This window comes from Delphinus delphis, chromosome 19 (assembly GCF_949987515.2).
Source record: "Delphinus delphis chromosome 19, mDelDel1.2, whole genome shotgun sequence".
Classification (NCBI taxonomy): domain Eukaryota; kingdom Metazoa; phylum Chordata; class Mammalia; order Artiodactyla; family Delphinidae; genus Delphinus; species Delphinus delphis.
In genome coordinates, this window is record NC_082701.1 from 8,257,987 (window position 1) to 8,285,289 (window position 27,303).

The window sequence follows — 27,303 nt, forward strand, 5'->3', positions numbered from 1 at the left end:
GAAGGAAAGGGAAAAAGCAAATGGGCATGGGGTAAATAGCTTAGACCAAATTATTTACCTGCACACAAGTTCAGCCGATGGACCCAGCCATAAGCCACGTTACCTTCTAAAACTAAAGGAAACCACTTCCCTTCACATTTTCCATATAGATATATTTTTTCCATATATATATCCCACAGAACCCCTCAAACCTTAATATACCCCAAACTAAACCCATCTTCATTTTCTCAGTTCTCTCCAAACCACACCTGCTCCTCTATTCCCTCTGTGAGTAAACATAACGTGAGGTTCCCAGTCAGTAAGTCTCAGGAGAATCCTTGACTCTTTCCTTTCTCTCGCTTTCTGCATCTATCCATTTATCCATCTATTAACATTTACTGAGCACCTACTGTTTGCCAGGACCGTTTTAGCTGTTTGGGATACTTTAGAGGAAAAAAAAAAAGACAAAAATTCCTACCCCGGAGAGGTACACCTAGCAGGGGGGAGAGCAATTTTTAAATAAACATAATAATTGAGTAAATTATGTAGTGTGTTAGAAGTTGTATTTGTTTCCTATTGCTGTGGTAACAAATTACCACCAAGTGGCTTAAAACAACACAAGCTTACACAATCTTAGTTCTGGAGGTCGAAAGTCCTAAAATCAAGGTGTTGGCAGGCTGATTTCCCTCCGGATGTTCTGGAAGAGAATCCATTTCCTTGCCTTTTCCTCTCTCTAGAGGCCACTTCTCTCCTTGGCTACTGGTCCCCATACTCCATCTTCAAAACCAGCAGCCTAGCGTCCTCAAACCTCTCTCTCTCTGATCTTTGCTTCCATTCACATATCCTTACCCACTCTGACACTCTTGCCTCCCTCTTATTAAAAGCTTTTGTGGGGGCTTCCCTGGTGGCACAGTGGTTGAGAATCCGCCTGCCAATGCAGGGAACACGGGTTCAAGCCCTGGTCTGGGAGGATCCCACATGCCGCGGAGCAACTAGACCCGTGAGCCACAGCCACTGAGCCTGCGCGTCTGGAGCCTGTGCTCCGCAACAGGAGAGGCCGCGACAGTGAGAGGCCCGCGCACCGCCATGAAGAGTGGCCCCCGCTCGCCGCAACTAGAGAAAGCCCACGCACAGAAACGAAGACCCAACACAGCCGAAAATAAATAAATTTATTAAAAAAAAAAAAACTTTTGTGGTTTTTAATAATAAGTCCTCCCACCTTCTTCACCCTGCTGTGGGTCTCTCACTAGGATTAATAATCAATTTCTCTGACAAGAAATCACAAAATTTAAGATTGGAAGTACTCACCTTCCCCAAGCCTCAATGTCTAAGTTCCTACAAACTTACCTTATTTCTCCACTGATAAGATAGGGAAGAAGGGTCATAAAAGATGAATTTGGGACCATTTGGGAGCTACTTATGAGAAACAGCTGCCCTCACAGATTGGCTCAGGCCCGGAGGGAGCAGGCTGGGATTTAGGCACAGAATGTCATGGGAAGCGCCCTCAGGCTGGGCATTTAATCTCAGCCTGGCATCAAGAACGACAGCACCGGGGCTTCCCTGGTGGCGCAGTGGTTGAGAGTCCGCCTGCCGATGCAGGGAACACGGGTTCGTGCCCCGGTCCGGGAGGATCCCGCATCCCGCATGCCGCGGAGAGGCTGGGCCCGTGAGCCATGGCCGCTGAGCCTGCGCATCCGGAGCCTGTGCTCCGCAACGGGAGAGGCCACAACAGTGAGAGGCCCGCATACCGCAAAAAAAAAAAAAAAAAAAAAAGAACTGCAGAACCATGCTCTGTTTTAACATGAAGCTTCATAAAAAATGAACATTTAGATTACACTGTTGGAAGTTTTCCCACTTTATGACCTATGTATAACAATCTGTGTGGCGCTGGGATGGCTCACAAAATGTATCTGGGAGAAGGAACCCCTAGTGACCTCCTGGTGCCTGGCACGTGGTAGGGGTTCTACTCGTATCCGTGGACCCAACGAGTGATATAGAGAACAGCTATTTTTTTTATATATAATTTATTATTTTTATTTATTTATTTATTTTTGCCTGCGTTGGGTCTTTGTTGCTGAGTGCAGGCTTTCTCTAGTTGCAGCGAGCCGGGGCTACTCTTTGTTGTGGTGTGTGGGCTTCTCATTGCAGTGGCTTCTCTTGTTGTGGAGCACAGGCTATAGGCACACGGGCCTCAGTAGTTGCGGCTCGTGGGCTCAGTAGCTGTGGCTCACGGGGTCTAGAGCGCAGGCTCAGTCGTTGCAGCACGCGGGCTTAGTGGCTCCGTGGCATGTGGGATCTTCACAGACCAGGGCTCGAACCTGTGTCCCCCGCATTGGCAGGTGGATTCTTAACCACTGCGCCACCAGGGAAGCCCCAGAGAACAGCTATTGATCTCGTATCTCAGGCAGGGGCCTCCCAACTGGCCTCATTCTTTCATGTTCCGTCCTTCTTTCCCTCCAGTACCTCTAGTCCACCCTCTACATCCACAGAGCAGATCCCCTGGTTAAAAGCCTCCAGGGCTTTCCACAGTTTATAAGCCCAAACTCCTTAGCCTGATATGGCCTGAGTCTCCCTCTCCATCTCCCTGCTTTCTCCAGGCCACGCCCTAGGTCTGTGGCTTTCTGAGCTGTTTGCCATTTGCTGAAAATGACATGGCTTTGTTTTGTTTTGTTTTTTTTGGCCGCGCCATGCGGCATCTTAGTTCCCCCACCAGGGATTAAACCCGTGCCCCTGTAGTGGAAGCGCAGAGTCTTAACCACCGGACCACCAGGGAAGTCCCGACATGGGTTTTTATGTCTGAGAATCTTTGTAATTCTCACTGTGATTTCTTCTTTGTCCTGTGAATTGTTAGAAGTGTGCTGCATGATTTCTAAACTTTGGGAAATTTCTAGAGATCTATTATTGATTTCTAATTTAATTCCACTTTGTGAGAGAACACACCCTAAGTGAATTCAATCCTCTGCTATGTGTTGAGACACACTTGGTGGCCCGGCATGTGATCTATGTAGGTAAATGCCCTATATGCACCTGAAAAGAATATGTGTTCTACAGTTTGGGGGTGTGTGTTTTACATCTGTTGGTTAGATCGTTTGTTAGTTGTAGTCAAATTCTCTATTACCTTAATTATTTTTCATCAGCTTGTTCTCTGATTGTGGTGTTTTTTATTTTTCCTTTTAGCTCTTCAACATTTGCTTTCTAAATAGATAGATATCATGTTGGTTCTGTTTCTTTTCTGGAGAATTCTAACCAATACAGGGTCTGGACTGAGTAGAAGGACACTTCTGCTCATTTTGCAAAGAATGTGTTTTTTGCAGTTTGAAGTGAGACTTCTCTTGCTCAGTTCCAGTTTTTTTGTTGTTGTTGTTGTTGTTTTAATGTTTCTCTATAAAACAGGCTGATCCTTGAGGCTCCAAACCTGCTGGACATTTCCTGCAAAAACAAAGACAGCTCTGCTCAGTGCAAGTTGACATTTCCATATTCAACCCAATTTCAGTTTTCAAGTTATAAAAAAAAAAATCCTGTTGCTAACTGGGCTGCAGGTTCAGCATGAATTATAGAAATATAATCTCCTCTCTTCTAAAAACTAGAAGAGAAAGCACAGGTTCAGACTTGGCACGAAGAATTGTCCAAGAATGAGCAGAGAAGACAAAGAGGGGTGTGTTCAGAATGGCTCAGCCTTGTCCCCAGGGAATGAATTATTTGGAAGACAAGGTCAGTCTTTGCAACAAAGGAGAACACTTTAGGCAATGATTCAGAAGTGTTGCTTCCATGTTGCACTACTCCGACATGAACTTTGGAAAAATGTGAGACTTTTCCCTGTTCTCGTTGCCTGAACAGGCCGAAGCAAGCTGAGACTGAATGATCTTTAGTTCTAAAAATAATACCGACTTGGATCTCTAAGCTGATTCTCTCCATAGGACACCAGAAACCATGCTGGGGGCGAGGGCAAAATACTGGGCAGACAGAGCCGAGCGCGCTGGGAGTGACCCTTCCCAGCTTCAGCAAGGGCAGTGGTAGAGAGCAGCTGCCCTGCCGGCCGCTGGAAAGTCTGAAATGGAATCCAGCATAGAGTCTCAGTAGGACAGAACCTCTTCTGTCATGGGGTTTTCAGGAACTCTTGGTGGAGGCCTTTGGAGGCATTTCAGGGTATCACCAATACCCATACCTCGTTGAAGACTCTGATTCAAGGTGAGACCATAGTGCCTCCTAGTACCTTCTAGAGTCTGCCAAACAGGAGACGTCTCCTCGCCCGTATCTCCAGATTTACAGCAGCACACTGGCAAGGTAGGCTCATAGGGAAAGACATGGAAGGAGGAAAAAGGCCACGGGGACTCGGGGCTGAGAAGATAGAAGGTTAAACATTAAGGAGACAGGTTACAACAAATCGTGGACCAAAATAATTCAGAAAGTTGTAAGGTTCCTGGCTCAAGTGACCTAAGTGTGTCAGGTTCAAGGGGATCCAGGCTCTCTAATAGCTAAAACCCCCACATGATACAAATATCCAAAAATAGCTTTCGTCCATCCATAAATGGGAACGCTATGTGGTCACTTAGTGCCCCAGCTACACCAACTCACTGTCTGCAGTGAGACGCTGCAGCGTGTGTAGATGAGTGTTATCTCGGGAGCCAGGCTCTTGGAGTCCACTCTTAACAGCTGTGTGATCCCGAGCAAACAATTATGTCTCCCTTTGCCTCAGTTTTCTCCCCTGTAAAGTGGGGGTAATAATAATTAGTGAGTTAATACATGTCAAACCGAACAACGTCTGGCACGTATGAGCTATTAGGTGAAGGGAGATGGGAAATGTTTATACATATTTATTAGGTCAGAGGCAATCAGGAAAACAAACCACGTTCTTTCTTTCTTTTTTTTTTTTTTTTTGGCCGCGCCTAGCAGCTTGTGGGATCTTAGTTCCCTGACCAGGCATTGAACCCTCGCCCTCCGCAGCGAAAGCGCAGAGGCCTAACCACTGGACTGCCAGGGAATTCCCAACACATTCATTATTTTAACAAAGAATTTAATATAGAGAATTGGTTAAATGGGTATTGCAAGATAGAAGCGGCAGAAAGCCGACACTGGGAGACCACAGGAAGCAGCTACCCCACCCCCATGAATGGGGAACCAAGAGGACAGGTTGGGATTATGGGATTCTAGAAGCCTGGAGGAGGGGTCCCACGGAGCTGGCACTCGGATCTCCGGCGAGGAGGCACTGCCCAGCTGGTGCGGTACCTCTGAGAGGCACAGAGGCAGGTTCTGGGAGCGCAAGGACACTGGGGCCTGGAGCCAGATGTCACCATTGCCAGGGTGATGCTCGGGTGACCAAGCAGAGCAGACAGGAAGCAGCGGCCCTTTCTCCCCTTCCAGCCGTGAGGGCCCCACTAGCGCCCCTGGCGGCAGAGGCTGGAAGGGAGCGGCCGCAGAGGAGAAACGGGCTTCGCAGAGTCCCAGCGGCATCACGGAGCTGCGTGTGGTCCCCACTCGAAGCACTGCCCCTCCTCTCCTTCCCCACAGCCTCAGGACAGCGGATTGGAGGAGGAAGAGGGTGGGGTGCTCAAGGCCAGAGGTTTAGAGGCAAGCCTGAATGACAGTGTGGCCACAAGAGGGAGAAAGCAGGGCAGGCTGGCATGTGGGTTTTAGCATGGGAGAAGGGGTGGTGGTTCGGCCGCGACCCCGAGAGCCGGGGATGAGGTCAGACGCGGATGAAGATCATTCTAGGTCGGAGAGAGATTATGGCAGGCGTCCAACTCCCAGAACCTAATGTTTACGCGTTCTCAGAACTTGGAGCCAAGAAGATGGTGAGCAGGGAACAGAGACGTCAGGAGTGGGCAACAGCAGAGGGGGTGTTCAGAGTGGTGAGCCCGGTAGCAGAGGGTCAGAACAGGGAGGGCTTTGCAGGAGGAAAAGAGGTGTTCTGGAGGCCGCCTGAGGAGCTGGTAGGACTACACCAGTGGGGGTGCAGGAGGCAAGGCTCCGTCGCCCATGAGGGGGCAGCTCTGGAGTCAGACAGACCTGGACTCAGTCCTTTTCTGCTGGTTCACCTGGGGGAGTCCGTCAACCTGTACCTACGTTTCTTCATCTGTGGAACGGTGATCACAATAATACCTGCCTGGGGGTGGTGGTGAGGACTAAATGAGATGATGCATGTGTGACAAGGTGGAGGGAGGTGCCTGGCAGGATCTTTCCTGCTTTCCAAGAATTGCCGGAGCCTACTGCCAAGAATTAAAATGCACCCCACATTCTACGTTCAGAGAACTACCAGCCGGGAGCTGGCTGGGAGATGCCATGCAGCACTGACTCTTTCAATCCTGTGTGTAATCCAGCATGTGGCTGGCCTTTGTCTGGTCCCTGGGAGGTCACCTCTAAATCCTTGGAATTTCCTGAGAGATAGGAGGGTCAGTTATTCATGGTGGGCCCCTCCAATTCTATCTGATAGTTTAGGATAAACGTGATATTATCTCAACCTCTGGGGAAGGAAGGGGAGCTAGAGACTGAGTTCAATCAATGGTCAATGACTTAATCGATTGGGCCTACATAATGAAACCCTCTAGACACCCAAGCTCGGTGAGCTTCCTTGGTTGGCAGTGCTCTGCCAACAGGGTAACGTGTCCCTGAGGACGCCAGAAGCTTCAAGTCTGGTACCTCCCCACCCCACGACCTCACCCTAGGTGTCTCTCCCTGTGGCTGGTTCAGATTTGCATCCTTTTGCTAGCATTAAACTGTAATAGCAAGTACAGCGCTTTCCTGAGTTCTGTGAGCCATTCTAGTGAATGATTGAACCTGAGGGGGTAGTGGGAACCCCCGAATTTGTAGCCAGCTGGTCAAAAGTGAGTGTGGCCAGGGGACCCCCAAACTTGCTGCTGGTGCCTGGACGGTCTTGTGGAGGATGGTGGGCTTAACCTGTGAAGTTTGGCCCAACCATGGGTAGTCGGTGTCATGGCATCCTGCCTCAAGAAAAAGGGAGAGAGGAAGGGTGAGAGGCTGCTTCTTCATGAAGACCGGCTTTTCTGGAAACCAGGTGGGTGGGGGGGGTTGGGGACACAGTGGAGTCGCTGTAAAGTGTGTGGGACAGTAGAGAGGAACATCTTGTCTCCCACTTGGCTGTCCGCTTGGCCGTGGGCTGGTGGATCTGCCCTGGGGCTCCTGCAGTTTGGACAGTGCCCAGAGGAGCTGGCATGGTGGGCAGTCAGCCAGGAGGCAAAGGACTGGATCCACCCATCCCCTCAGAAGATGGGTGCAAGCCCACAGCCCCAGAGTCGGATCCAGAGTGTGGATGGAATTGCAGATTCTGGGATTTGGGATTGGGGAACCTCCTCAGAGCAATAAATATGGCATGAGGCCACCTCCAAAGGTCAGCAAGAATGTGGAACCAGGGGAGCCCCTTGGGAGAGTCTCCGCTGGCAGTCCTGTGGGGCGCCCACTTGTCCACACCAAGTCTAAGGAGCGCTGGTTCTCGGCCAGGGCAAGGTTGCTCCCAGGGGACATTGGCAATGACTGGAGACATTTTTGGTTGCACAACTTGGGAAGTACTCCTGGCATCTAGTGGGCGGAGGCCAGGGATATTGCTAAACAATGCACAGGACAGGTCCCCACAACAGAGGATAATCCAGCCCCCGGTGTCAATAGTGCTGAGGATGAGAAACTCTGCTCTAGTGAATGAGTTGGGTCAGCAGTAAAGACCCAGGGCACAGGACAGCCACATCACCGCCCCCAACTAGTCACCACAGGAAACACATCTGTTTTCTATTTCTCTCCCCTCCGCCTCAACCTCACGAAGTAAGCACAGAGCAGTGGGCGGCTTGTGAGAGATAGGCCTTGTCCCTGCTTCAGTGCTGGAGCCTGTGCTTGAGATAAGTTTCACTTTCTTTCTTTCTTTTTTTTTTTTTTTTTTGGCCATGCCCACGGCTTGCGGTACCAGGTAATCAAACCCGGGGCCCCTGTAGTGAAAGTGCTGGGTCCTAACCCCTGGACCACCAGGGAATTCCCAAGTTTGAGTTCCTAAATGGACCAGTCTTAAACTCCCAAGTGGGGCTGCCTTAATAACAAAAAAAAGTGACTGGATCAGTGGAATCAGATTGAGGTGCCTTAATGGGGAGTCTTTCAGCCAGTAACAAAGGGGGTTTGGACAGAGCACAGCTGGCGGTGGTTACTGGAAACAAACAAACAATCAACCTTTTCTCAATGGGCACTTCAACAAGACAAGTCTTCCTAATGAAACGGGCTAAGTATATGCACTGCTCAGCACAGTGTCTGGCACAAAGTAAGAGCGTGATGAATGTCAGCACTTGTATTAAGAAGGAAGTGGAAAAGCAGCAGCTTCCGGGGGTAGAAAGAAGGCTTAAGGACGAACGCCGTCAGGCAGGGTAGCTGGTTTCAGTTAAAGCAAGGAGACCCAAGGAAGCTGGGGCATTGATCAACACGGCGCTGGGGTTCCTGAAAATATATTTGAAGGAATCTTGTTCTTAAGCTACAAACTAGTTTCCTTAAGGGTGAAGCAGTTCCCTAAATTTGTCCCAATTCTCAATTCCTAAGGTAAGTAACTGAGAGCCCCTAAATATGGCCTCCATCAGTCCCTCCTCCCCGACCATGGGGGAAGGACCCTGGTTCCATTCCCTGGAATCTGGGCTGGCCTTAGTGACTTGCTTGAGCTGTGGAATGTGGCACAAGTGATGGCCTGGGACTTCCAAAACCAGGGCGTGAGAAGCCACACAGCTTCCGCTGGGTGTCCTGGAATGATGCTCTCGAGACCTTCCCTCTGGGAACCTAGCTGCCATGTCACATGGAGAGTCCACACAGGCACTCTGGCTGACGGCCCCAGCTGAACCAGCTGACAGCCTGCCTCAATGGTCCCACGGGAGGGACCCATCTCAGATGTTCAGCCCACTGACATTGTAATCACATGAGTCCCCAAGTGAGAACCACCTGACTGAGCCCAATCAACCCACGATGGACCCAATAAATTATTGCTTCAAGCCACTACCTCTTAGGGTGGTTTCTCACTCGGAAACAGATAATTAGAACACTTCCCTAGGGAGTCAAGTACTTGAAAGGTTTCTGAAGAAACATATGGTGCTTTCTTGGATGAAAACTTACTTGTCTTTCTAGTGATTGTCCAAGAAGGGTTTGCACAAGTGGGCTATCTGGGCTGGTGGAAAGATACAGGTCAAACACCATTCCAAGCCCAAGTAGCCTAGGCACAGTACCAGCTCACAAGCTGGGTAACCCTTGACACGAAAGCATTCCAGCTCCCCCCGCACCCCCCTCCCCGTCCTCCCCCACCTGCCCATTTCTTCCTCCTGTCACTCCTTTCCCATTCTTTCGTAAATTTTATTTTATTTATTTATTTATTTTTTTGCAGTACGCGGGCCTCTCACTGTTGTGGCCTCTCCCATTGCAGAGCACAGGCTACAGACGCACAGGCTCAGCGGCCATGGCTCACGGGTCTAACCGCTCCGTGGCACGTGGGATCTTCCCAGACCGGGGCACAAACCCGTGTCCCCTGCATCGGCAGGCGGACTCTCAACCACTGCGCCACCAGGGAAGCCCCTTCCGTAAATTTTAAACCACTATTCCACACAACCACCATAGAAACACAGGTTCTTAGAAATCTGACCTATATCATGAAGGTACAGTGTGATGAGGTGGAGGGGGCAGGAACTTCCAAGGCTGACCCTCAGGGTGAGAGTCCTCATGGTGGGAAGGTAACTGCATCTGCCTTTCAGGGAAGGTCGAATCCCCCCGGTAATTAAATACCAATTCGATATTAAGAAAGAGCATTTTCAAAATTGTATTACTGTCCAACAGGGAAATAAGATTTAATTGAGTTTTTTTTAATTCACAAGAGCATCTGCTTTGACACACCTAGTGGGAGTGACTGTAACAACTGCAGAGCCTCCCCTCCCCCCATTTTCCTGGAGCCTGGGTGGTAGCCAGCTTTGTCACTATTCCCACATTCCCAAGCCAGTGTCTGGGAGGATGTGGGGAGAGGCTGTAATAGTATGTGTCATTTCTGTAGTATGCCTGACTCATTTCCAGACGTGAAATAGTCAGTGGGACCGTGACAATTCATGATGGTCCTGAATAAGAGAGTTTTTTGTGGCAGTTACAGAATCTCTGGGAGGCTTTTGAGTTTGCCTGCCTGCTTGGAAAACAGGCTTCAGATCTTCCTTTTATGCTAAGTCAGTACTTCCCACATTTGTCTGCATATTTTTTTATTTATCTATTTTTAATTTTTAAATTTTTTGGCCTCGCTGCACAGGATGTGGGATCCCCGACCAGGGATCAAACCTGCGTTCCCTGTATTGGAAGCACAGAGTCTTAACTGCTGGACTGCCAGGGAAGCCCTGTCTGAATATTAGGATCACTTCAGAGCTTTGAAAAACTCTGAAGCTCGGGCCACACTGCAGACCAGTTAAATCACAATCTCTGGGGGTGGGACCCAGGTATCTGTAGTACTGAAGCTCCACCAGGGGGTTCCAATGTGCTGGCTAGTTTGGGAGCCCAGGTGCCAAATGACCCAGAAAGGAGATGGGTCCATCAGCTGATCCCGTGGCTATTGCCAGCTGCCTCCTGCTGTCCTTTAGGAATATCCCGAGGCCAAACCCACTTAGCGCCCTCAGCCCTTACCACGTCTGAGCTATTTGGAAGAGCCTTCACAAATAAAAAGGGCTGGATTTAAAATTTTTCCATCTCTAATGTATTTTCACTTTGTTTAAATTTTAAGTATTTCTTCCCAAATATAAAAATACACTGCATGAGTGGTTATCTTGTGTGGGGCGGCGAGTGGCTGGGAGGGCGCACCGGGGGTTTCTAGGATGTGCTCTTTTATTAATGCAGGTGTGTTAGTGCATAAATTCATAGTTTATGATCTGTGTGCTTTCCTGTATATATTTATACTTCAATAAAAACTCCACACAGCAAAGTGCTTCAGTTATACACACGCACACACACACACACACACACATATACACATTCTTAAAAAAAAACAAACCTCACACATATTGTATAACTATGGAGGGAAATACAGAGAAATGAAAAGAAAATAACAGTGACCAAAGATCGGCATTTAAAAAAAAAAAAAAAGATCGGCATGTAGGGCCCCCACAAGGTGACAGTACTTTTGAGACAAGATAAGTCCCTCCAAATAATGCCACCAAAGCACTGGCGGCCACCCCTCACCCCTGAGAGAAGAGGGAAGGAGCCTCTGAATGGTTCCATGAGGCTGACATTACTGGACTCCGAAAAATTTAGTGACAAGGAGAAAGATTCTCTCTTTGATCTAATCGGGCTCATCTGAGCCCTCTTCCGACTAGGTCTCAAACCCTGGGCTTCTGTGTCCTGCTTTGCAGAGTCCAGTTCTAGCAAGAATCCTGCCAAGTCAGTTTAGCCAGAATCCCCCATCCTCCGTGTCTGGTCACCTTCAATATCTGTTGAGGTTCCCCATCCTCCACCACCCTGGGGTGATGTCTGAGCCCCCTGGCCTGCCTTTGGCAAGTTCAGGTAGGTCGGTTTAGCAAAAATCTCCCCTTTCCCCTGATGTTTCCTCTTAGTAATCTTCCATCCACTGACCCCGATCTGCTCCCTGGCTACACATTCCCACCTTTCCTTATATTCACAGTTGAGCCCAATCTCTACTCCCTCCCCCACCACTGCAAGACCCCAGGTAGTGGTCCCTGCCCCCATCAAGATGGTCCTGAAGAAGTCCTCCTTCCCCTTCTTTAACAAATGCCTGGAATAAATATCTACCACCACCCAAATCAGAATTTCAACTGCATCCTTAGAAATGGACTTTTTGTGCATCACAAAAGAATGATCCTGAAAGGGTCACGGCTGGTTCAAGTCCCTCATTGAATAAAAATAAAATAAAATTTGGGAATTCCCTGGAGGTCCAATGGTTAGGACTCTGCACTTTTATTGCCGAGGGCGCAGGTTCAATTCCTGGTCAGGGAACTAAGATCCCGCAAGCCAAGGCGTGGCCAAATTAAAAAAAAAGGAACAAATAAATAAAGTAAACGAACATTTAAAAAAAAATTCGGATGAATGCACATAACATAAAATAGACAAGTCAGTGGCACGTAGCACATTCACAATGTTGTGTAACCGTGACCTCTAACTAGTTCCAAAACAAAACCCATAATAAAACTATCACCCTAAAATAAAATCACCCCAAATACAGCCCACATCCATTAAGCAGTGCCTCCCCATACCCCGGCCAACCACCAGTCTGCTTTCTGTCTACCTATTCTGGACGTTTCCTTTAAATGGAATCACACAATATGTGGCCTTTTGTATATGGCTTCTGTCACTTCTTTCACATAATGTTCATGGTTCATCCACACCGTAGCATAGATCAGGACTTCCTTACTTTTCACGGCCAGATGCTATTCCTGAGGATGGATACGCCACATTTCTTTTACTCATTCCTCTGTTGATGGACACTTGGGTTGTTTCTACCTTTCGGTTATTGTGAATAGAGCTGCTATGAACGTTCGTGTACAAGTTTTTGTGTGGACACATGTTCTCAGTTCTCTTGGGTAAGTACCCAGGAGTGAACTTGCTGGGTCATGCAGTAACTCTATGTTTAACTTTTTGAAGAACCTTGCGTCTCCTTTTTTTTTTTTTTGGGCCCTGCCACGTGGCATGCGGGATCTCAGCTCCCCAACCAGGGATAGACCCCACACACCCTGCAGTGGAAGCTCAGAGTCTTTAACCGCTGGATTGCCAGGGAAGTCCCAAGCCTCTCCTTTCTAAAAGATATTTTTCAGGAATTCCCTGACGGTTCAGTGCTTAGGACTCCACGCTTTCACTGCCGAGGTCTCGGGATCTCACAAGCCATGTGGCTCAGCCCAAAAGAAAAAAAACAAGATATTTTTCTTGGGGGTAGGGAGGAGGTTCAGTTAGGAATTTGGAATTAACAGATACACACCACTATATATAAAATAGAAAAACAAAGACCTACTGTATAGCACAGGGAACTATATTCAATATCTTGTAATAACCTATAATGGAAAAGACTCTGAAAAAGAATATAGGTATATGTATAACTGAATCGCTTTGCTATACACCTGAAACTAATACAACATTGTAAATCAACTATACTTCAATAAAAAAAATTGTTAAGATATTTTTCTCAAGGGCTGGTGGGTATTCCAGATTTGTTTTCCACATCTCTTAGGACCATTTCTTCACGGGCGACCTGCTAGTCATTGTTAAGCACACACAGATATCCAAGTCTTGGTTTAGAATTAGAATTAGGCTTCTGCTATTCCACTCAGGGTCCTCAGCATTTCAGAAATGCCTGAGACCTCAGAGACCTGGTCTTCAGTGTCCTGGGGTTTGCTTGTCTCCGGGCCACCACTCAGCCTCTCCCCAGCCTGTGTGGCTCCTGCACCACTAATGGCTGCAAATCGGGGTAACAGATCCACCCCTGAGGACTCAACACACCTCTCCCCTTAGGATAACACTTACCCCTGCCAAGAGATGAAGGCGGCAGATCCGATTCCACGCTAAACATATTTTGCAGTTAGACTGTCTTCCCTCCTTAAGTGCTCAAAGTTCTCAGTCTGAGAACCGAGTGGTCACAGATACTTGTCACGTGGCAACTGGAACCTCAGCTTAAAATGATAGGATCCTTAAAAAAAAAAAAAAAAAGACAGGATCCTTGTGCTTGTTTGCAAATACCAAGTTCTGATGCTATGGATTTTTCTAGGTCATGCCGAGTCAGGAAGATGGATTTGTCCTTCTAACTCTGCATCAGAGCCGTCTGTCTGTCCCTCCCTCCCCGGACCCATCAGCCTGCTGCGCGGAGCCAGGAGGAGGTGGGGTGTTGGACTGTGCCCTTCCTGGGCTCTGCACCACTGCAGCAGCCACCTGGCACCCAGATAGGGCTCCCTCCCCTGGATCCGCCAGAGGGATGCGGTTGGGAGAGCAGCCCACAAGCATTTCTCTCGAGGACTTCTGTGTACAGAACCGCAACGACTGCAGCTCTAGGAAGGAGACAGCAAGAGCAAAGAAAGGATATGTTCTTCAGCCCCCACCTATACGCTCCTCACAGCTCAGGAGCGCTCTCCAAGCCCATTCCCTCTTTTGTTTGTTTTTTAAACATAATTTCACTCTTTAGTCTGTAGGCTTTGACAGGTAATCACTAGGTTCCCCATTCTGTTTTGAAACGGGGAGTTTCAGAGGAGGCTGCTAGGATCATCTGATGGTGCCTTGAAGGAGAAATGACATCTCAACTCATTTTCAAGATGCCGGTCACGTTGCTGTGGTCAGTGCTTTCGGGCAATGAGCAAAAAGAACAACGAGCCGCTTTTGGAAATGGTTCTCCTGTCGGATCAGCACAGCATCACTCCCTTGGCTGCACAAAGCCTTGGGGGCACACGTGTGGAATGAAGTTACGGTGTCCCTTGCCCCGGGCCCCTCTCCTCGACCCCTGTCCAGCCCATCCTGTATATTCATTACTTAAACTACCAAGGTTGTGTCTGGAAAGAATCGAAGGGTTTGACCTTCAGGAGGCCAGCCTCCAGGAAGGGGGAATTTCTATTCTCAGGATGTAGATAATAAGCCTCGGGCAGGCAAGCCCACTCCAGCCTCCCTCTCTGCAGCTTGGCAAAGAAGCGCGCCGGCCCCTCTTTTGCCTCCAACAAATTGGCTTCTGTGGAGGAGGCCTGAGTGGCTGCACCGTTTGGATAAAAGACGAGAGAGGGACGCATCCCCAGGTGGCCACCAGGGGCCAGCAGGGCGCCTCGAAAGGGCGTTCCCAAGGCAGAGTGAGCATCTCCGGAGGGGGTGAGCTAGGACTTCACCTTTGCTCGGAGGAAGGGATCCATCCGCAGGTACCAGGAAACCACCCTAGATCATTAGCGCTAACGCACTGTGTCCAGCCCTCTGTCTGTTTGCTTTGGGAACAACCCAAGGACATAGCTTAGCTTCAGAGAGATGTGAAAGTGGAAAACATTGCACAACAAAAAGCCCCCGGAAAACTGTGACACACCCATCCCCTCGGCCTGGACGCCAGGCTACTCCCAGATAAAAGCGGCTCGGCTCTCCTGCTGCCCGACCGACTGTAGAGGGGCCAGGCCCCTCTTCCCGCTTCCCAGAAGTTCTCCTTTTGGGAAGCACCCAAAGCACCCAAAGCAGTTTGACACGTGGCTGATGGCTTCTCTTCCCTTGAATGAGAACGTTCACCAGTTACACAGTGTCTCCGAACCAGTAGAAGCCAGTATAAACGAGTAAGTGATTACAAAGCACAGGTGGATGGGGTGGGGACTGGCTGCAGCCTCAGAAGGGGATCATCTCTCCCCTCACAAGTACCCAGGATGGGGGATAGGGCGCTGGAGACCAGGCCAGAGCCCACGCTGGGCCCAAACCAGAGCTGGTGTCAGCGGGAGCCTATGGAAGGTTCCTAGCCATGGTTCTCCATGTGGCTGGCCTGGTCCAGACTTACCACAGAGGACAGAAGTAGCTGGACTGTCGGGTCACATGACAGGAGCTGAGCGGACCGCACATGTTGTGTAATACCCAGCAGGCTGCGCCCTGTGGTAAGCCCTTCCTGCCAGGCTGGAAATGGATGGGCTGGTCTGCTCCCCACCCCTTCCTCAGGTGAAAAGTCCTTTGCAAACCTATAATTACTCTATTTCGTGAAGATGTCAATTTCTCTCTTTTGGGTAATTTGTTTTTTCCCTCCTGGGTAATTTTAAAAAATGGAAACCAGCTTTCTTTGCAGGGGCCTCTGCCGGATGAGTCAAAGACCAAAAAGTCTACAGAATCAGGTGTCGATGACCTCAGCAAGAGTGTTTTCGGTCCCACCACGACAAATGCTTATCTGGGGGAAACTAAGTTCCTGGTATGTGTTCAGTTGGTAGCACTGGGGAGGTAAGGAATGCTAGAACGAAGGTTCTGTAGCCAAGTAAGGACACGGTTCCCAGAGTTTTCCTACCCAGCTGTGGTTAGCAAAATAACAGCCCCCCAAAGACGGCTGCGTCATAATCCTTGGGACCCATGAATATGTTACCTTATATGGCAAAAGGGATTTTGCAGACGCTATTAAGTTACGGCTCTTGAACGGGGAGATGATCCTGGGTTAGCCAGGTGGGGCCAATGTCATCACAGACAGGAGACCCTGTAAGAGGGAGGGAGAAAGGTCAAAGTCAGAGATGTGACAGCAGAAGCAGAAGTCAGACAGAGACCTGAAGATGCTGTGCTGCCGCCTTCGGAGGTGAAGGAGGGCGTCCTGAACTGAGGAATGCAGGTCTCTAGAAGCTAGAGCAGGAAGACAGCACAGCCCCGTCAATCCGTTTTAAACTTCTGACCTTCAGTACTGCAGGATAATAAAGTGGTGCAGCGACAGGAACCCGGTGCACTAACACAAAACTCAGCTTTGTTCTTCCGAGGCCTGGGGAATAAACGCACCTGCTCAGGATGCCAGAGATGCCATAAGCCAAGGTATGAGGTAAGATCTGAAAGTCAAGGTAGCTGGGGCAGTGTGCAAGCCTGGGCAAAGCCACCCGGCAGCCAGCACAGATATAAACAATTCCTCCCAACAGCGGAGGCGGGCAGGTCCAGCTCCCAGACACCTTTCCTGCGACACCCACACGAGCGTGCACTGTTGTCCTCTTTGGGGACACCTAGTATTGTTAGATTTTTTTTAGTTTAAAATGGATACCTCCATTCACACTAGAGTCCTGATAACTTATTGGTTTTCCCTCCCAGAGTAATTTGCTTTTGAAAAAGAACATGCCCGACAGAAGAGAAGGCAGACCCTAAAAGAACACATCTCAGCCAGACCTTTCACAAGGGAAGAGGGCCGTGTGACGATGAGGGCAGAGTCTGGGTCAAGGAACACCAGAGTTTGCCAGCCAACCACCAGAAGCTAGGAGAGCAGCCTGGGACAGACTCCCCCTCACAGCCCTCCAAAGCAACCGACCCTACCAACATCTTAATCTTGGATTTCTTGAGAACAGTGACACAGTAAATTTCTGTTAAGCCACCCAGTTTGTGGCACCTTGTTGCGATGAGCCCAGGAAACTAATACAAATGCCTTCAGATGCCGGGCAAGCATCTGAAATGAGTGAAGTGGGTGAGGCTCGCAGGCTTCCACGGGGAGGGCTGTGCCCGCGAATTCCCCTGAAAGGGATGTGTCCCTCTCAGCAGGCCTGCGGGTGGGGGTGTGTGGCAGGCAGAGCCCAGAGGCCCAGAAGAGACTTTGGTTCCCAGCCCTGGCGAGGACACCCGTGAGGAGAAGTAGGCCACGCAAGAGGTCGAGTTAGGCTCCCTCCACCACACCCAGGGTGGCTGAACCGCCGCAGGGACAGAAACCCGTAACATTCCCTGCAAGAAGCCAAGAATCTTGTGTGACCGGTCTGCTCTCCTGGATATCCATGTGTGGCGCACTCCTCAATGCCTGGCACGGTCACCAGGATCTCAGAATGGAAAACCACATCTGGGGCTGTCCCAGAACACAAGTCTTAAAAACAGTTTGCAGGACATCCCTGCAAACTGCGGTCCGGTGGTTAAGACCCCACGCTTCCAAAGCAGGGGACACGGGTTCGATCCCTGGTCGGGGGGCTAAGATCCCACATGCCGCGCGGCGCGGCTAAAACAACAACAACCAAAACCAACCAAACACAAAAATACATTAAAAAAACAACAACAACACAGTTTGCAGGGCTGGATACCTCCCTTCCCCTGCCCTTGCAGCCTCCCAGGCAGAAAGGACTTGAGGTCAAGGGAGGCCTCGAGGTCCTCCAGTTCAACTTGGGAGCTGAAAACCTCAGGAACAGGTGAGATGACAGGAAGCCTCTCCTAATAAAAGCAAGTCATTTGCCGTCTGGCGGCCTTGGCTCCAAGTTTCCGGAGAGCCGGGCCAGGCCCCGTGAATGCCTGCTTTCTTTCTCTGAAGAAGAAAAAAAAAACGGGGGTTCTCAGGTGTGTCCACCTGGGAAGGCTGCCCTCAAGGAGGAAGGAGGGTGGCTGGGGGAGATGGAAAGGCAGTCTCTTTCACCTGGGAGACAGGTGTTACCTGCGGGTTGGCGATCAGCACAGATCAAGCCTGACTCCAGAGGCCCTTGGCCACAGCAGCTAGTTGCTTAATCAGAACCTGGATGATGAAGCCTGGAGAGGGCTTCGGGTTGCTTCCTCTTTCCCAGGGAGACCCAGCAGCTGGGTTACTGGGGCAGCTCTGTGGCAAGCAACCCACCCGGCCGACAGATACTCAGAGATCAGCTAGAAGCCTGGGGTCAGCTGGGCCTCTCAGCCTGGGGGTTGGGACCTGTGTTTGCTTCTCAGCTCTGTCGGGAACTGGTTCCGTGGCTCAGGCGAGACCCTTCACCTCTCAGGGTTTCAGTTCCCCATTATCAAAGGGGCAAAGCATCTTGCTTTTGCTCAATCTTGTCTCTTGGGCCAGGGACGCTGATGAGTGTTTCTGGAGATGAAATAAAGCTCTTTAGAGAGGGGCTGGAGGGCGGTGTGGGCCTGGAGGGAGGCAGCCTGGAGGGGGGAGGTGACGGACAAGAATGAGGAGGGCAGAGCAGGGACCGTGGGGGTGGGGGCGGGGGCGAGGCCGCTGGGAGGACAGAGCAGCCATTGTGCAGACTGGAACCGGGGCCAGAGGGCTCGGCCCTTCACCTCCCTCCCGCTGGGCCCCCGGAGGCCGGATAATGAACCCAGCAGGCTGCTCCGCCTCCCTCGTCGCTCGGTTTCCAGTCAACCCCGCCCCCGTCCGGCCCCACGACCCCAAGGGCTCCAGCCCGGGGCGCTGGGAGGCGGAGGGACCCAGTGGCAGGTGGGCTTTCTCCCTGCGGACTCCTGCACAGCCGGGTCTTCCTTTCCCGAGGGCCTCAGTTTCCCACCAGACTCCAAGGTTTAAGGCAGCGGCTTTTCAGGACTGATGGAAGTGCCCTCCCGAGCGGGGGAGAAGGGGGAGGCTGCCCTGGCGGTCTCCGCAGCACCCTCCCTCCAAGACTGAGATCTCGGGGAGCACCCCGCCCGCGTCCCGCGTCTTCTAGGCGCCAAAGCCCCGACTTTGACCGGAGTCCTGGCAGGAGGAGAAGGCAGGCGAAGGGGGAGGAGAGGGATCGAGCCCCGGCTCCCGCAAGGAGCCCCCTCCTCCCGCAGGCGCTTGAGTCTCCGCGTCGCGTGACCGCGGCACTGCGGCTGCAGCGCCGCGCTCCCCTCCTGGCGCCGGATTCCTGGGGGTTGCGGGTGGGGGCCTGTAGGTTCAAGATCAGACCTCAGCGGACACCCGCCGCGGCCCTGCGAGAGGGCGATGCCGCCCCGCCCCCGCTTCCTCGCCCGGTTCCTAGTTTCGCATGGTTTCTCGACCCGTGAAAGCGTCGCTGAGTCACCTTCCCGGAACACGCTCGGGACGCTCAGGACCCAGCCAGGGCTGCCCGGGGGCCACGCAGGACGGAGGTGGCCACCACCCGGACGCGTGCCAGGCCAACGCGTCCCAGCCTGCGCCTCCCCTCTACGTGGGGACACTTGGGCCCCGCCCTCCTCCCCTCCCAGGTGTTGGGAAACGGGGCCGGGCCGCCTGGGTCCTCTGTAAGAGATGCGGCGGAGGCGCGCCCGAGTTACCGGGGCCGCAGAGACCTGCCTCTTCTCGACTTGAGGCGATGGGAAGAGAGTTGTGAGCGGGTGTCGGTGGGGGCAGGTGTGGGCGCGTGAGCACTTTGCAGCCTGGGCCTGTACCACCTCAGCCTCCTACAGCGGTTTGGTTTTTCCTAACTTTGGCCCTACCTGGTCAGGTCGCCAAGTCCGCCTTGGTAACTTCCTCCTCTGGGTCGCCGCCAACAGCCCCCCAGGGAGTTTACTCGAGTTGGTCGCGGACAAGTTCAGGTCAGACACTTACTTGCCGGTGATATGTTTATCACACAAGCACGGATACACGAGTCCTGGGCCCGTTTGCATCTTCCCACTGAGCCGGTGGAGGCGGCGGAGGACACGCCCCCGATGCTTGGCTGCCCAATGCGGATGGGGACCCCTAGGCCTGTTTACACCGCCGAGCTCCTCTCGGGTGCGTGGGCCTGGATCGCCCGCTGCGGAGCAGCTTCTCTGGCCTAGGCGAGCCTCGACGTTGTCCTCTGTGAAAAAGATCCAACTTTTGAGGTTCTTGACAAGGATCCCCCCTCTGGACCGCATCCCCCCGCGCAGGTCGCCAGCCTTCCCCGGGACCGCTCGCCTGGCTGCCTCAGGCTCGGTGGCTGCGCTGCAGAGCTGCCTGGTTGGGAGGCTAAAAATAACTCTGGGGGAGAACTGGAGCGGCTGGAGAGACGCCCCGGCACGGAGCGGGGGGCACCCGGCGGGATCTGGGCCTCGAAATCCGGGTGGGATGGGGCGGAGCGCGCGAAGCGGGCGCTGCTTGCCCGGAGCCGGGAGCGGGGCCAGTTCTGCCAGGAGACTCCGGGGCGGAAGGTCGCAGCGTCCAGGGACAGCCGAGGGTCTGCCCGGAGCCCTGAGCCACGTGTGCCCGGAGTCCCACCCGGGGGCCGCTCCGACTTTGGGCGCCGAGGCGAGATCGCGTGAGGCCCGTGCCTCGGCCTGCGCTGCGCGTTCACCGTCGCGCGCCCGGGACGCTGCGCTCGCGGCGCGCCGCTCGTGGCCGGGCCTGGGGCTCCGCGCCTCGCCAACGGCCTCCGCTTCGCCTGCCGGGCTGCGGCGCCGCCTTCCGCCGGTCGCCTACTCCCAGCGTCCCGGGACCCAGGCAAAGGGCTGCGCGTGGCCGAGCCGTGGGCGCTGACCGTGCGGGGGCGGCGCGGTGAGGCCGGGGACAGGCGGGCTCCAGCTATGCAGGGCGCGGGGTCCTCCCCCGCAAACGCGGGGAGCGCGGGGCGTGGCCAGGCCCGGGGGCGAGGCACAGGTCCCTCCCCGAAGTTGAGACAAAAGTTTGAGGCTGGAGACAGCGAGGCCGTGCGGTCAGCGTTTGCCCGGCGCTCCAGTTGTCCCTCAGATGCGAGGCTGAGCCAGGGACGAGCTGCGTTCAGCCCTAGGCCACTGTGGGGAACGGAGGTGGCGCTTCCCCAGCACAGCGGACCGACTGGGTAGGGCTGGCCGCCCGCCCTGTCCTCTCGCCGTGCGTGGCTCCTGGGCGGTCGGGGGAACTGCCGTGCACCGCATGGCCTCCGCGCCCACTCGGCTGCGGCCGAGGGAGGCGGCGGCTGGCGGCCGGGCTCCGGCTCAGCTCTTGCGCGACTCCGGCGCTGCTCCCACGAGCGCTGCGCGCGGCGCCGCAGAGCCTGGTCCTTAGAGGCGCGCGCGGCGACTCCGGCCGCTCCGGAGCTCAGGGTAGAGGACACGGCGACCCGGCTGTTTCGGGGCGGGGATCGCTCGCCCCGAACTTCGCGCCCTGCGATGTCCACTCACGTTCTGGGATTTTCACGCAACTGGACTCCCCTCCTCCTGGCAGCGCCCAGGGGGTGAGGACCTGATCCCCCGGAGAGAGCCACGGGGCTCTGAATCATCGTCGGGCCGGAACCCGAGGCCCCAGGAAAGAAAGCCCCTCAGGAAGAGACCCTTTGCCTCTGGGGGTGGGAGCTCAGTTCTAGGACGGGAGCGCCCTTGGTGGCACTGGACCTCGGCTCTCAGGACCTCTCGGAAAACTAGGCGATGCCGGAGGCGCGGCTCCCCGCGCGTGGTCCCAGGACCTAGCAGGGCGCCCCCCACCTCAGGGGGCCGCTGCGGACTCCACCAGCGGTGTCTCCTCTCCCCCAGATCCGGCAACCGCAGGGAATGACGCGGGTGCCCCTACAGCCCCGGCTCCGGGCGGGGAGGGCGAGCCCCACACCCGGCACCGAGACGCCCGCCTGGGCAGGACCGATAAGGAGCTGAAGGCAGGAGCCGCCGCCGCGGACAGCGCCCCGACAGCGCCGGGGACCCCCTGGCAGCGGGGGCCACGGGTCGAGGTTATGGATGCAGGTTTGTGGGGGCCTGGCGGGGAAGGCCTGTGGGGGGATCCCTTCTCTCTCGAGAGAGAGGAAGGTTGGCCCGAGTCAGGTGAACAAAAGAGGCTGGGGACGCCCGAGAGAAGCACTTTTCCCGACGAGACCGGAAGCGGGCCGAGCCTGAGCCAAGCCAAGCTGGCCGGGTGAGGAGCGCGGGGCTGCCGCTGGAGCTCCCCACCGCTGGAGGCCGCTGCCTCTGGTCAGACTCTGTTGGATCAGTTACCCGTGGGTTTCAGGCACAGCGTTTCCACCCCAGTCCCCCTGCTGTGATCGTCAGCCCCCTAGTGGCCGGTTCGGGTTTGTCTTTACAGCGGGCGGCTCCCGGAACCCGCTCCCGAGGCCCTGCCGAGTGCTGGTGCTGTTAAATCCGCGCGGGGGCAAGGGCAAAGCCCTGCAGCTCTTCCGGAGCCACGTGCAGCCCCTGCTGGCCCAGGCCGATGTCTCCTTCACGCTGACGCTCACTGGTGAGTGTTTCCCCGCGGGGATGCAGGGAGCATCCCCAGACAGGGACCCCCCACCCCCCACCGCAGCCCCCGCCGTGATAGCCGCGCTGGTCTCTCCGCAGAGCGGCGGAACCACGCCCGGGAGCTGGTGCGGGCGGAGGACCTGAGACGTTGGGACGCGCTGGTGGTCATGTCTGGAGACGGGTTGATGCATGAGGTGAGGCCCGCACCGGGAGGCTGGGCCTGGGTCGTGGGGGTGGGGTGCTTCCCAGGCTGAGGCCACCTGCGCTCCAACAGGTGGTGAACGGGCTCATGGAGCGGCCTGACTGGGAGACCGCCATCCAGAAGCCCCTGTGTAGCCTCCCAGCCGGCTCTGGCAATGCACTGGCCGCTTCTGTGAACCATTATGCCGGGTGAGAGCCCAGGGCCACAGTGGCCCTCTGTTTCCCCTTAGTGCCGCCCTACTGCCAGGCTTTCTTTTGTAAGTTACCATGCCCAGGGGTAACTTCCATGCCCTCTTCTCTGGAGCCTCGGCCCCTCCGTCTGGGGCCCTCTCCGTGACTCCAGCTGCTGCCTCCACCTGCTCCATCTGTCACTCCTGCCAACTCCCTAGGGACTCAGTGTCACTTCGCCCGCCCCAACTCCCCAGGAGGAGGAAGGGGAGGACGTGTGAGGGCTCCTGCCCGCCCCATCTGACTTCTCCCTCTGCAGCTTCGAGCAGGTGACCAATGAAGACCTCCTGACCAACTGCACCCGGCTGCTGTGCCACCGGCTGCTGGCGCCCATGGATCTGCTGTCCCTGCAGACAGCCTCCGGGCAGCGCCTCTTCTCCGTGCTCAGCCTGGCTTGGGGTTTCATCGCTGACGTGGATCTGGAGAGTGAGAAGTTTCGGCGCCTGGGTGAGATGCGCTTCACTCTGGGCACCTTCCTGCGCCTGGCGGCCCTGCGCACCTACCAGGGCTCCCTGGCCTACCTCCCTGTAGAAACGGTGGTCTCCAAGATGCCCCCCTGCCCCGCTCGGGACCAGCAGGCCCAGCAGGGCCCTGTGGACGCCCACCTGGTGCCCCTGGAGGAGGCAGTGCCCTCTCACTGGACGGTGGTGCCGGAGCAGGACTTCGTGCTGGTGCTGGCGCTGCTGCACTCACACCTGGGCAGTGAGATGTTTGCTGCACCCATGGGCCGCTGTGCGGCCGGCGCTATGCATTTGTTCTACGTGCGGGCAGGTGTGTCTCGGGCCACACTGCTGCGCCTCTTCCTGGCCATGGAGAAAGGCAGGCACATGGAGTGTGACTGTCCCCACTTGGTGTACGTGCCCGTGGTTGCTTTCCGCCTGGAACCCAAGGACAGGAAGGGTGTGTTTGCTGTGGACGGGGAACTGATGATCAGTGAGGCTGTGCAGGGCCAGGTGCACCCAAACTACTTCTGGATGGTCAGTGGCTGCAGGGAGTCCCCACCCTCTCTGGAGCCACAGGCCTCACCCAGCTGGAGGCCACCTCCAGCAGAGCACTTATGACTCCGCGGGCCTTGCCGTGCCTTAGTCTGTCTACTTGGTTTACTCTGAGCTTAGGCCCCTCCCTCCCACCCCAGGGACTGGAGGGCCTGTCCACAGCTCACGTGGCCGGTCGGGAGGAGGAAGACTCCTGGAGAAGGCTGGGAAGGATGGCTCTGCCCACCAAAGGCCACGATGAGGTGCTGGGCTAGGAGCATGGAGGCCACCGTGTTTGGTTTTGGGAGCCCCGGGAGCCCCACCCCCTGAATCAAATCCAAATAAAGCAACTTTCCCAGCCTACTGGTCTTATCCTAGGGGTTGGGGAGAGTGGGGTCTTGCTTCTTCCAGGGCTCTAGAATTTAACATGATGCCCAACGGTCCCTCCTGGATGGGGCAGTGCACATGCTACTGGCCCCTGGGAAGTCATTTTGGTGGTGGGCACAGGATCAGAGCTGGTCCCGGCTGCTTTTGTAGGGGTGGGGCCCTGCCCCAGTGATGATTGTGCTACATCTGGCCTGGAGCCAACTGCCTCTTCGCACAAGCAGGAAGACTGAGGCTCAGAGCGAGTGTGTCTTACCTAGGGCCACACGGCCAGCGAGTCTCAGCGGAAAGAGAAAATGCCTCCGAGTTAGGCGCACTGGGGAGAACGGGCAAGGAGCAAGGAGGTCCAAATGGCAGGCAGCTGGAGGAACCCGTCCTTGTGGGGGAGTGGTGGGCGGGGGGTTAAAAGGAAGCAGCAGGGAGGGGCAGATGCTACCCGCTCAAAGCGGGGCACCCTTTTGGCTTCAAGCCCAGGCCAGGTGCTGCCGAGTCAGCTCCCCCAGCACCTGGAAGGAGCTGAACCGGTGCAACTGGTCAGTCACGGGCCCCTGGGGGCCACGGCTACCGCTGACGCACTGCTGAAAGGCAGCTCTTGAGGAACAGGACATGGGCCCTGCTCGGAGGCGAGAGCACCGACCCACTGAACTTCTAGACCCTCATCTCCCGGCCCCCGTGAGTCCCCCGGACGGGCGGCGCGGAGGCGCAGAAGCAGGCTGGGAGGGGAAGGTGCCGCTGCCTCGAGCCTCCCCAGCAACAGGGATCTTTCCTTCCCCTGGGGAGGGTGTGTGAGGTGCCCCCGAGGGGAAGAAAGGCGACAGAGCCGGATGGATGGCAGAGGCAGGTTTAATGGTGCCACCTTGTCTTTTTTGTACATTGTAATGAGCCAAACAAAAAAAAAATGCAAGTAAAAAAAAAGTTTAATCACACCGCACTTTATACAGGTATCTTAAGCAGTAGGCATTCACATCTCCACATGAACAACGCACCAGGGAAGCGCAGCCCCGGCGGCAGTCACCCCGGGTGATCCTCGAACAAGACACCGGCTCCGGCCCCGCCCTTCCCCGTGCTGCTGCCGGCCGCCCGCGCGGTTGCGGCAGCGCAGGTGTGGAGCCAGCGTAAGGCGGACAAGACGCATCATGCTTTGGCTTCTTATTTTGTCTTTTTTTTCTAGTAAGAGTTAATATCTTTGCTTTTGAGATTTATTTTCTTTCAATCTTAAATATTACATACATACACCAAAATTACACAGCTGCGATGTGCTCAACAGCATCCTACTCAACTGGAGCTTCACATTATCAAACGCTTAGAAAACTTGTAAACCTCTGGGCCCGTCTCTGCGAGGGAGGAGCCTGCGGGCCGCCTCTCTCCCGCATTGAGCCTGCAGCTTTTAAGTGAAGGGCTGACAGGCCTCGCTCTCATCCTCCGGGAGAGAGGGCTGGCTCGCTGTGTTCAGGGAGCTATATGCCGCCTCCCAGCGTTAGCATTTGATAGTGGGAGGGGCACAGTCTACAGGAGGGGCCCTCGCACTTGCCCTGGCCTTGTCTGTGCTGCGGCCTCCGGGGGCCCTGGGATGGGGCTGAGCAGGGGAGCAGATGCACAAGGCCCCGTGGGACAGGAAGAGCAAGGCACCTACAGCTGTTTCCTTCCCAGCAGCTCCCTGGTCCTCACTCCATGTCAGCGTGTGAGGGCCACCACCTCTCCTGGGGGTCACCCCGAACCCAGCCCGGTCCCAACCTCTCTTAGAGAGCGAGTTCAACAGGCCCGAAGGCTCTCCTGTGCAAATGGGCCAGAGCAGAGCCAGGAGTCTGTGACGGCAGCTACAACTCCCAAGGGAGAGTGTTGGCGCTGGGACACGAGGGAGGAGGCGGTTGGTGGTGGCAGCAGGAGGGCCTGGGACACTAGGAAGCTACAGTGGGACTGAAGAGGACAAAGGGGACCGGGGCACCGCTGGAGCAACCCACACTTCATGCAAGGCACATCCACTCGTCCCACGGGTCCGGCCCCGCGGGTCCGCACACACCTGGGCCCCGAGTTCTCCCGCGTCAGCCCCCACGAAAGGCCCACCTCCGACCTGAGGTGGAGATGGCGAGGGAGGAAGTGCTGGGACACCCTGCCTGGGGTGACAAGTGGAAAATCAGCAACAGGGTTCAGATTTTCTTTGCCACGCGGACCCCTCTTGCTGGAAGATTGCTTGGGAACAGAAATGGCAGCATCTCAAGAAACTTCCTGCACTTCAGCATCAAACTCACCTTGGGAAGAAAAGGGCAATGGGCGGGGCTTGCACTGGGGACGGAGGAGGAAAGGGAAGAGGGGAGGTTCCAGGGGAGGGAGTGAGCAGGCAGCAGCTGGCCTCTCCCCGCGGCGGCGCTCCTTCCTCCAGGGCTGGCTGACTACTTGTCCTCCAGGCTCTCGGGCATGCCCGCCTCCATCAGAGCGGCCCGGAACTGCGTCAGGACCCCCCGGATGCTCTTGATGAAACCCTTAGACAGCGGGAAGAGGGGGAAGCCGATGTCAGGGTAGCCACTCTTCTCAGGCAAGAAGCTCCGGTAGCTCTTTCTCCGCTTCTTTGGTTTGACACTGGGTGGCACTGAGGCGTCAGGCGCTGCCTCCGAAGTCTGGTCTGTGCGGTCCCTGCTGGCTGAGGCCGGGCCCTGCGCGCCGCCCTCCGAGTCTGAGCCCTGGGAGGCCTCTCCAGGGGCCAGCCCTCCGTCCTCAGGTTCTTCTCGGCCGTAGTCTGAGAGCTCGGCCACAGCTGGCGGCTCTGGCGAGCTACTGTCCTTGGGAAGCCCGTTGGGCAGCGCTTGGGCCCTCTCCAGCAGGGCGTGGGTTTCCAGCCAGGACTCAATGCGGTTCACCAGCCGCCAGCCGCCAGTACCGAAGTGCTGCCGGATCTCCTGCTCGAAGACCTCGGGCGGCCGCCGCACCAGCTGGGTCATGGACTGCACCACGCGGATGAGCGCCATCTCGTTGTAGCAGCGACTGTTCTCATAGCCCTCCTGTAGGCCGCGGTCGCTGTCAAAGCCGGCTTCGTTGTAGTACGGTTCATTCACCAGGATTAGACCTGCGGGAGGAGAAGCCCATCAGGCCCGCCCGACCTCAACCCCCGAGAGGAGGCCAGAGCTACAGACAGGAGGTGGGG

The 27,303-nt window shown here is 54.9% G+C and overlaps 2 protein-coding genes, 2 long non-coding RNA genes and 1 other non-coding gene across 10 annotated transcripts in view; 3 read left to right on the forward strand and 2 right to left on the reverse strand.

Moving 5' to 3' along the window:
• Nucleotides 1-1,992: 1,992 nt before the first annotated feature.
• On the reverse strand, nucleotides 1,993-19,828 carry LOC132414139 (uncharacterized). Of its 2 annotated transcripts, none has more exons than XR_009516897.1 (5): nucleotides 19,711-19,828; nucleotides 15,986-16,093; nucleotides 13,441-13,603; nucleotides 4,193-4,317; nucleotides 1,993-3,408 (listed from the first exon to the last, which is right to left on the reverse strand). It is a non-coding gene; the product is annotated as an uncharacterized lncRNA (long non-coding RNA). The 2 variants fall into 2 exon arrangements; XR_009516898.1 differs by lacking the exon at nucleotides 19,711-19,828 and adding an exon at nucleotides 16,284-16,345.
• TRNAK-UUU (transfer RNA lysine (anticodon UUU)) lies at nucleotides 11,850-11,922 on the forward strand. Its single transcript has one exon. It is a non-coding gene; the product is annotated as a tRNA-Lys (tRNA).
• LOC132414140 (uncharacterized) lies at nucleotides 15,156-16,401 on the forward strand. Its single transcript, XR_009516899.1, has 3 exons — nucleotides 15,156-15,203; nucleotides 15,698-15,817; nucleotides 16,290-16,401. It is a non-coding gene; the product is annotated as an uncharacterized lncRNA (long non-coding RNA).
• Nucleotides 19,829-19,996: 168 nt separating the features above from the next.
• Nucleotides 19,997-24,135, forward strand: SPHK1 (sphingosine kinase 1). Of its 3 annotated transcripts, none has more exons than XM_059996483.1 (6): nucleotides 19,997-20,124; nucleotides 21,682-21,885; nucleotides 22,223-22,375; nucleotides 22,477-22,571; nucleotides 22,652-22,767; nucleotides 23,066-24,135. In XM_059996483.1, the coding sequence occupies exons 2-6, from the start codon at nucleotides 21,876-21,878 to the stop codon at nucleotides 23,865-23,867; spliced, it is 1,176 nt and encodes a 391-aa protein (XP_059852466.1). In that variant the 5' UTR covers nucleotides 19,997-20,124; nucleotides 21,682-21,875; the 3' UTR covers nucleotides 23,868-24,135. The 3 variants fall into 3 exon arrangements, with proteins under 3 accessions (XP_059852466.1, XP_059852465.1, XP_059852467.1); XM_059996482.1 differs by lacking the exon at nucleotides 19,997-20,124 and adding an exon at nucleotides 20,372-21,011; XM_059996484.1 differs by lacking the exon at nucleotides 19,997-20,124 and adding an exon at nucleotides 21,031-21,386 and having other exon boundaries at nucleotides 21,662-21,885.
• Nucleotides 24,136-24,991: 856 nt separating this feature from the next.
• Nucleotides 24,992-27,303, reverse strand: part of UBE2O (ubiquitin conjugating enzyme E2 O) — a 56,523-nt gene continuing 54,211 nt past the window's right edge. For all 3 annotated transcript variants that reach the window (XM_059998332.1, XM_059998331.1, XM_059998333.1), the window contains exon 18: nucleotides 24,992-27,225. In XM_059998332.1, coding sequence (XP_059854315.1) covers nucleotides 26,555-27,225 — 671 coding nt within the window. In that variant the 3' untranslated portion in view covers nucleotides 24,992-26,554. The remainder of the gene's footprint in view (nucleotides 27,226-27,303) is intronic.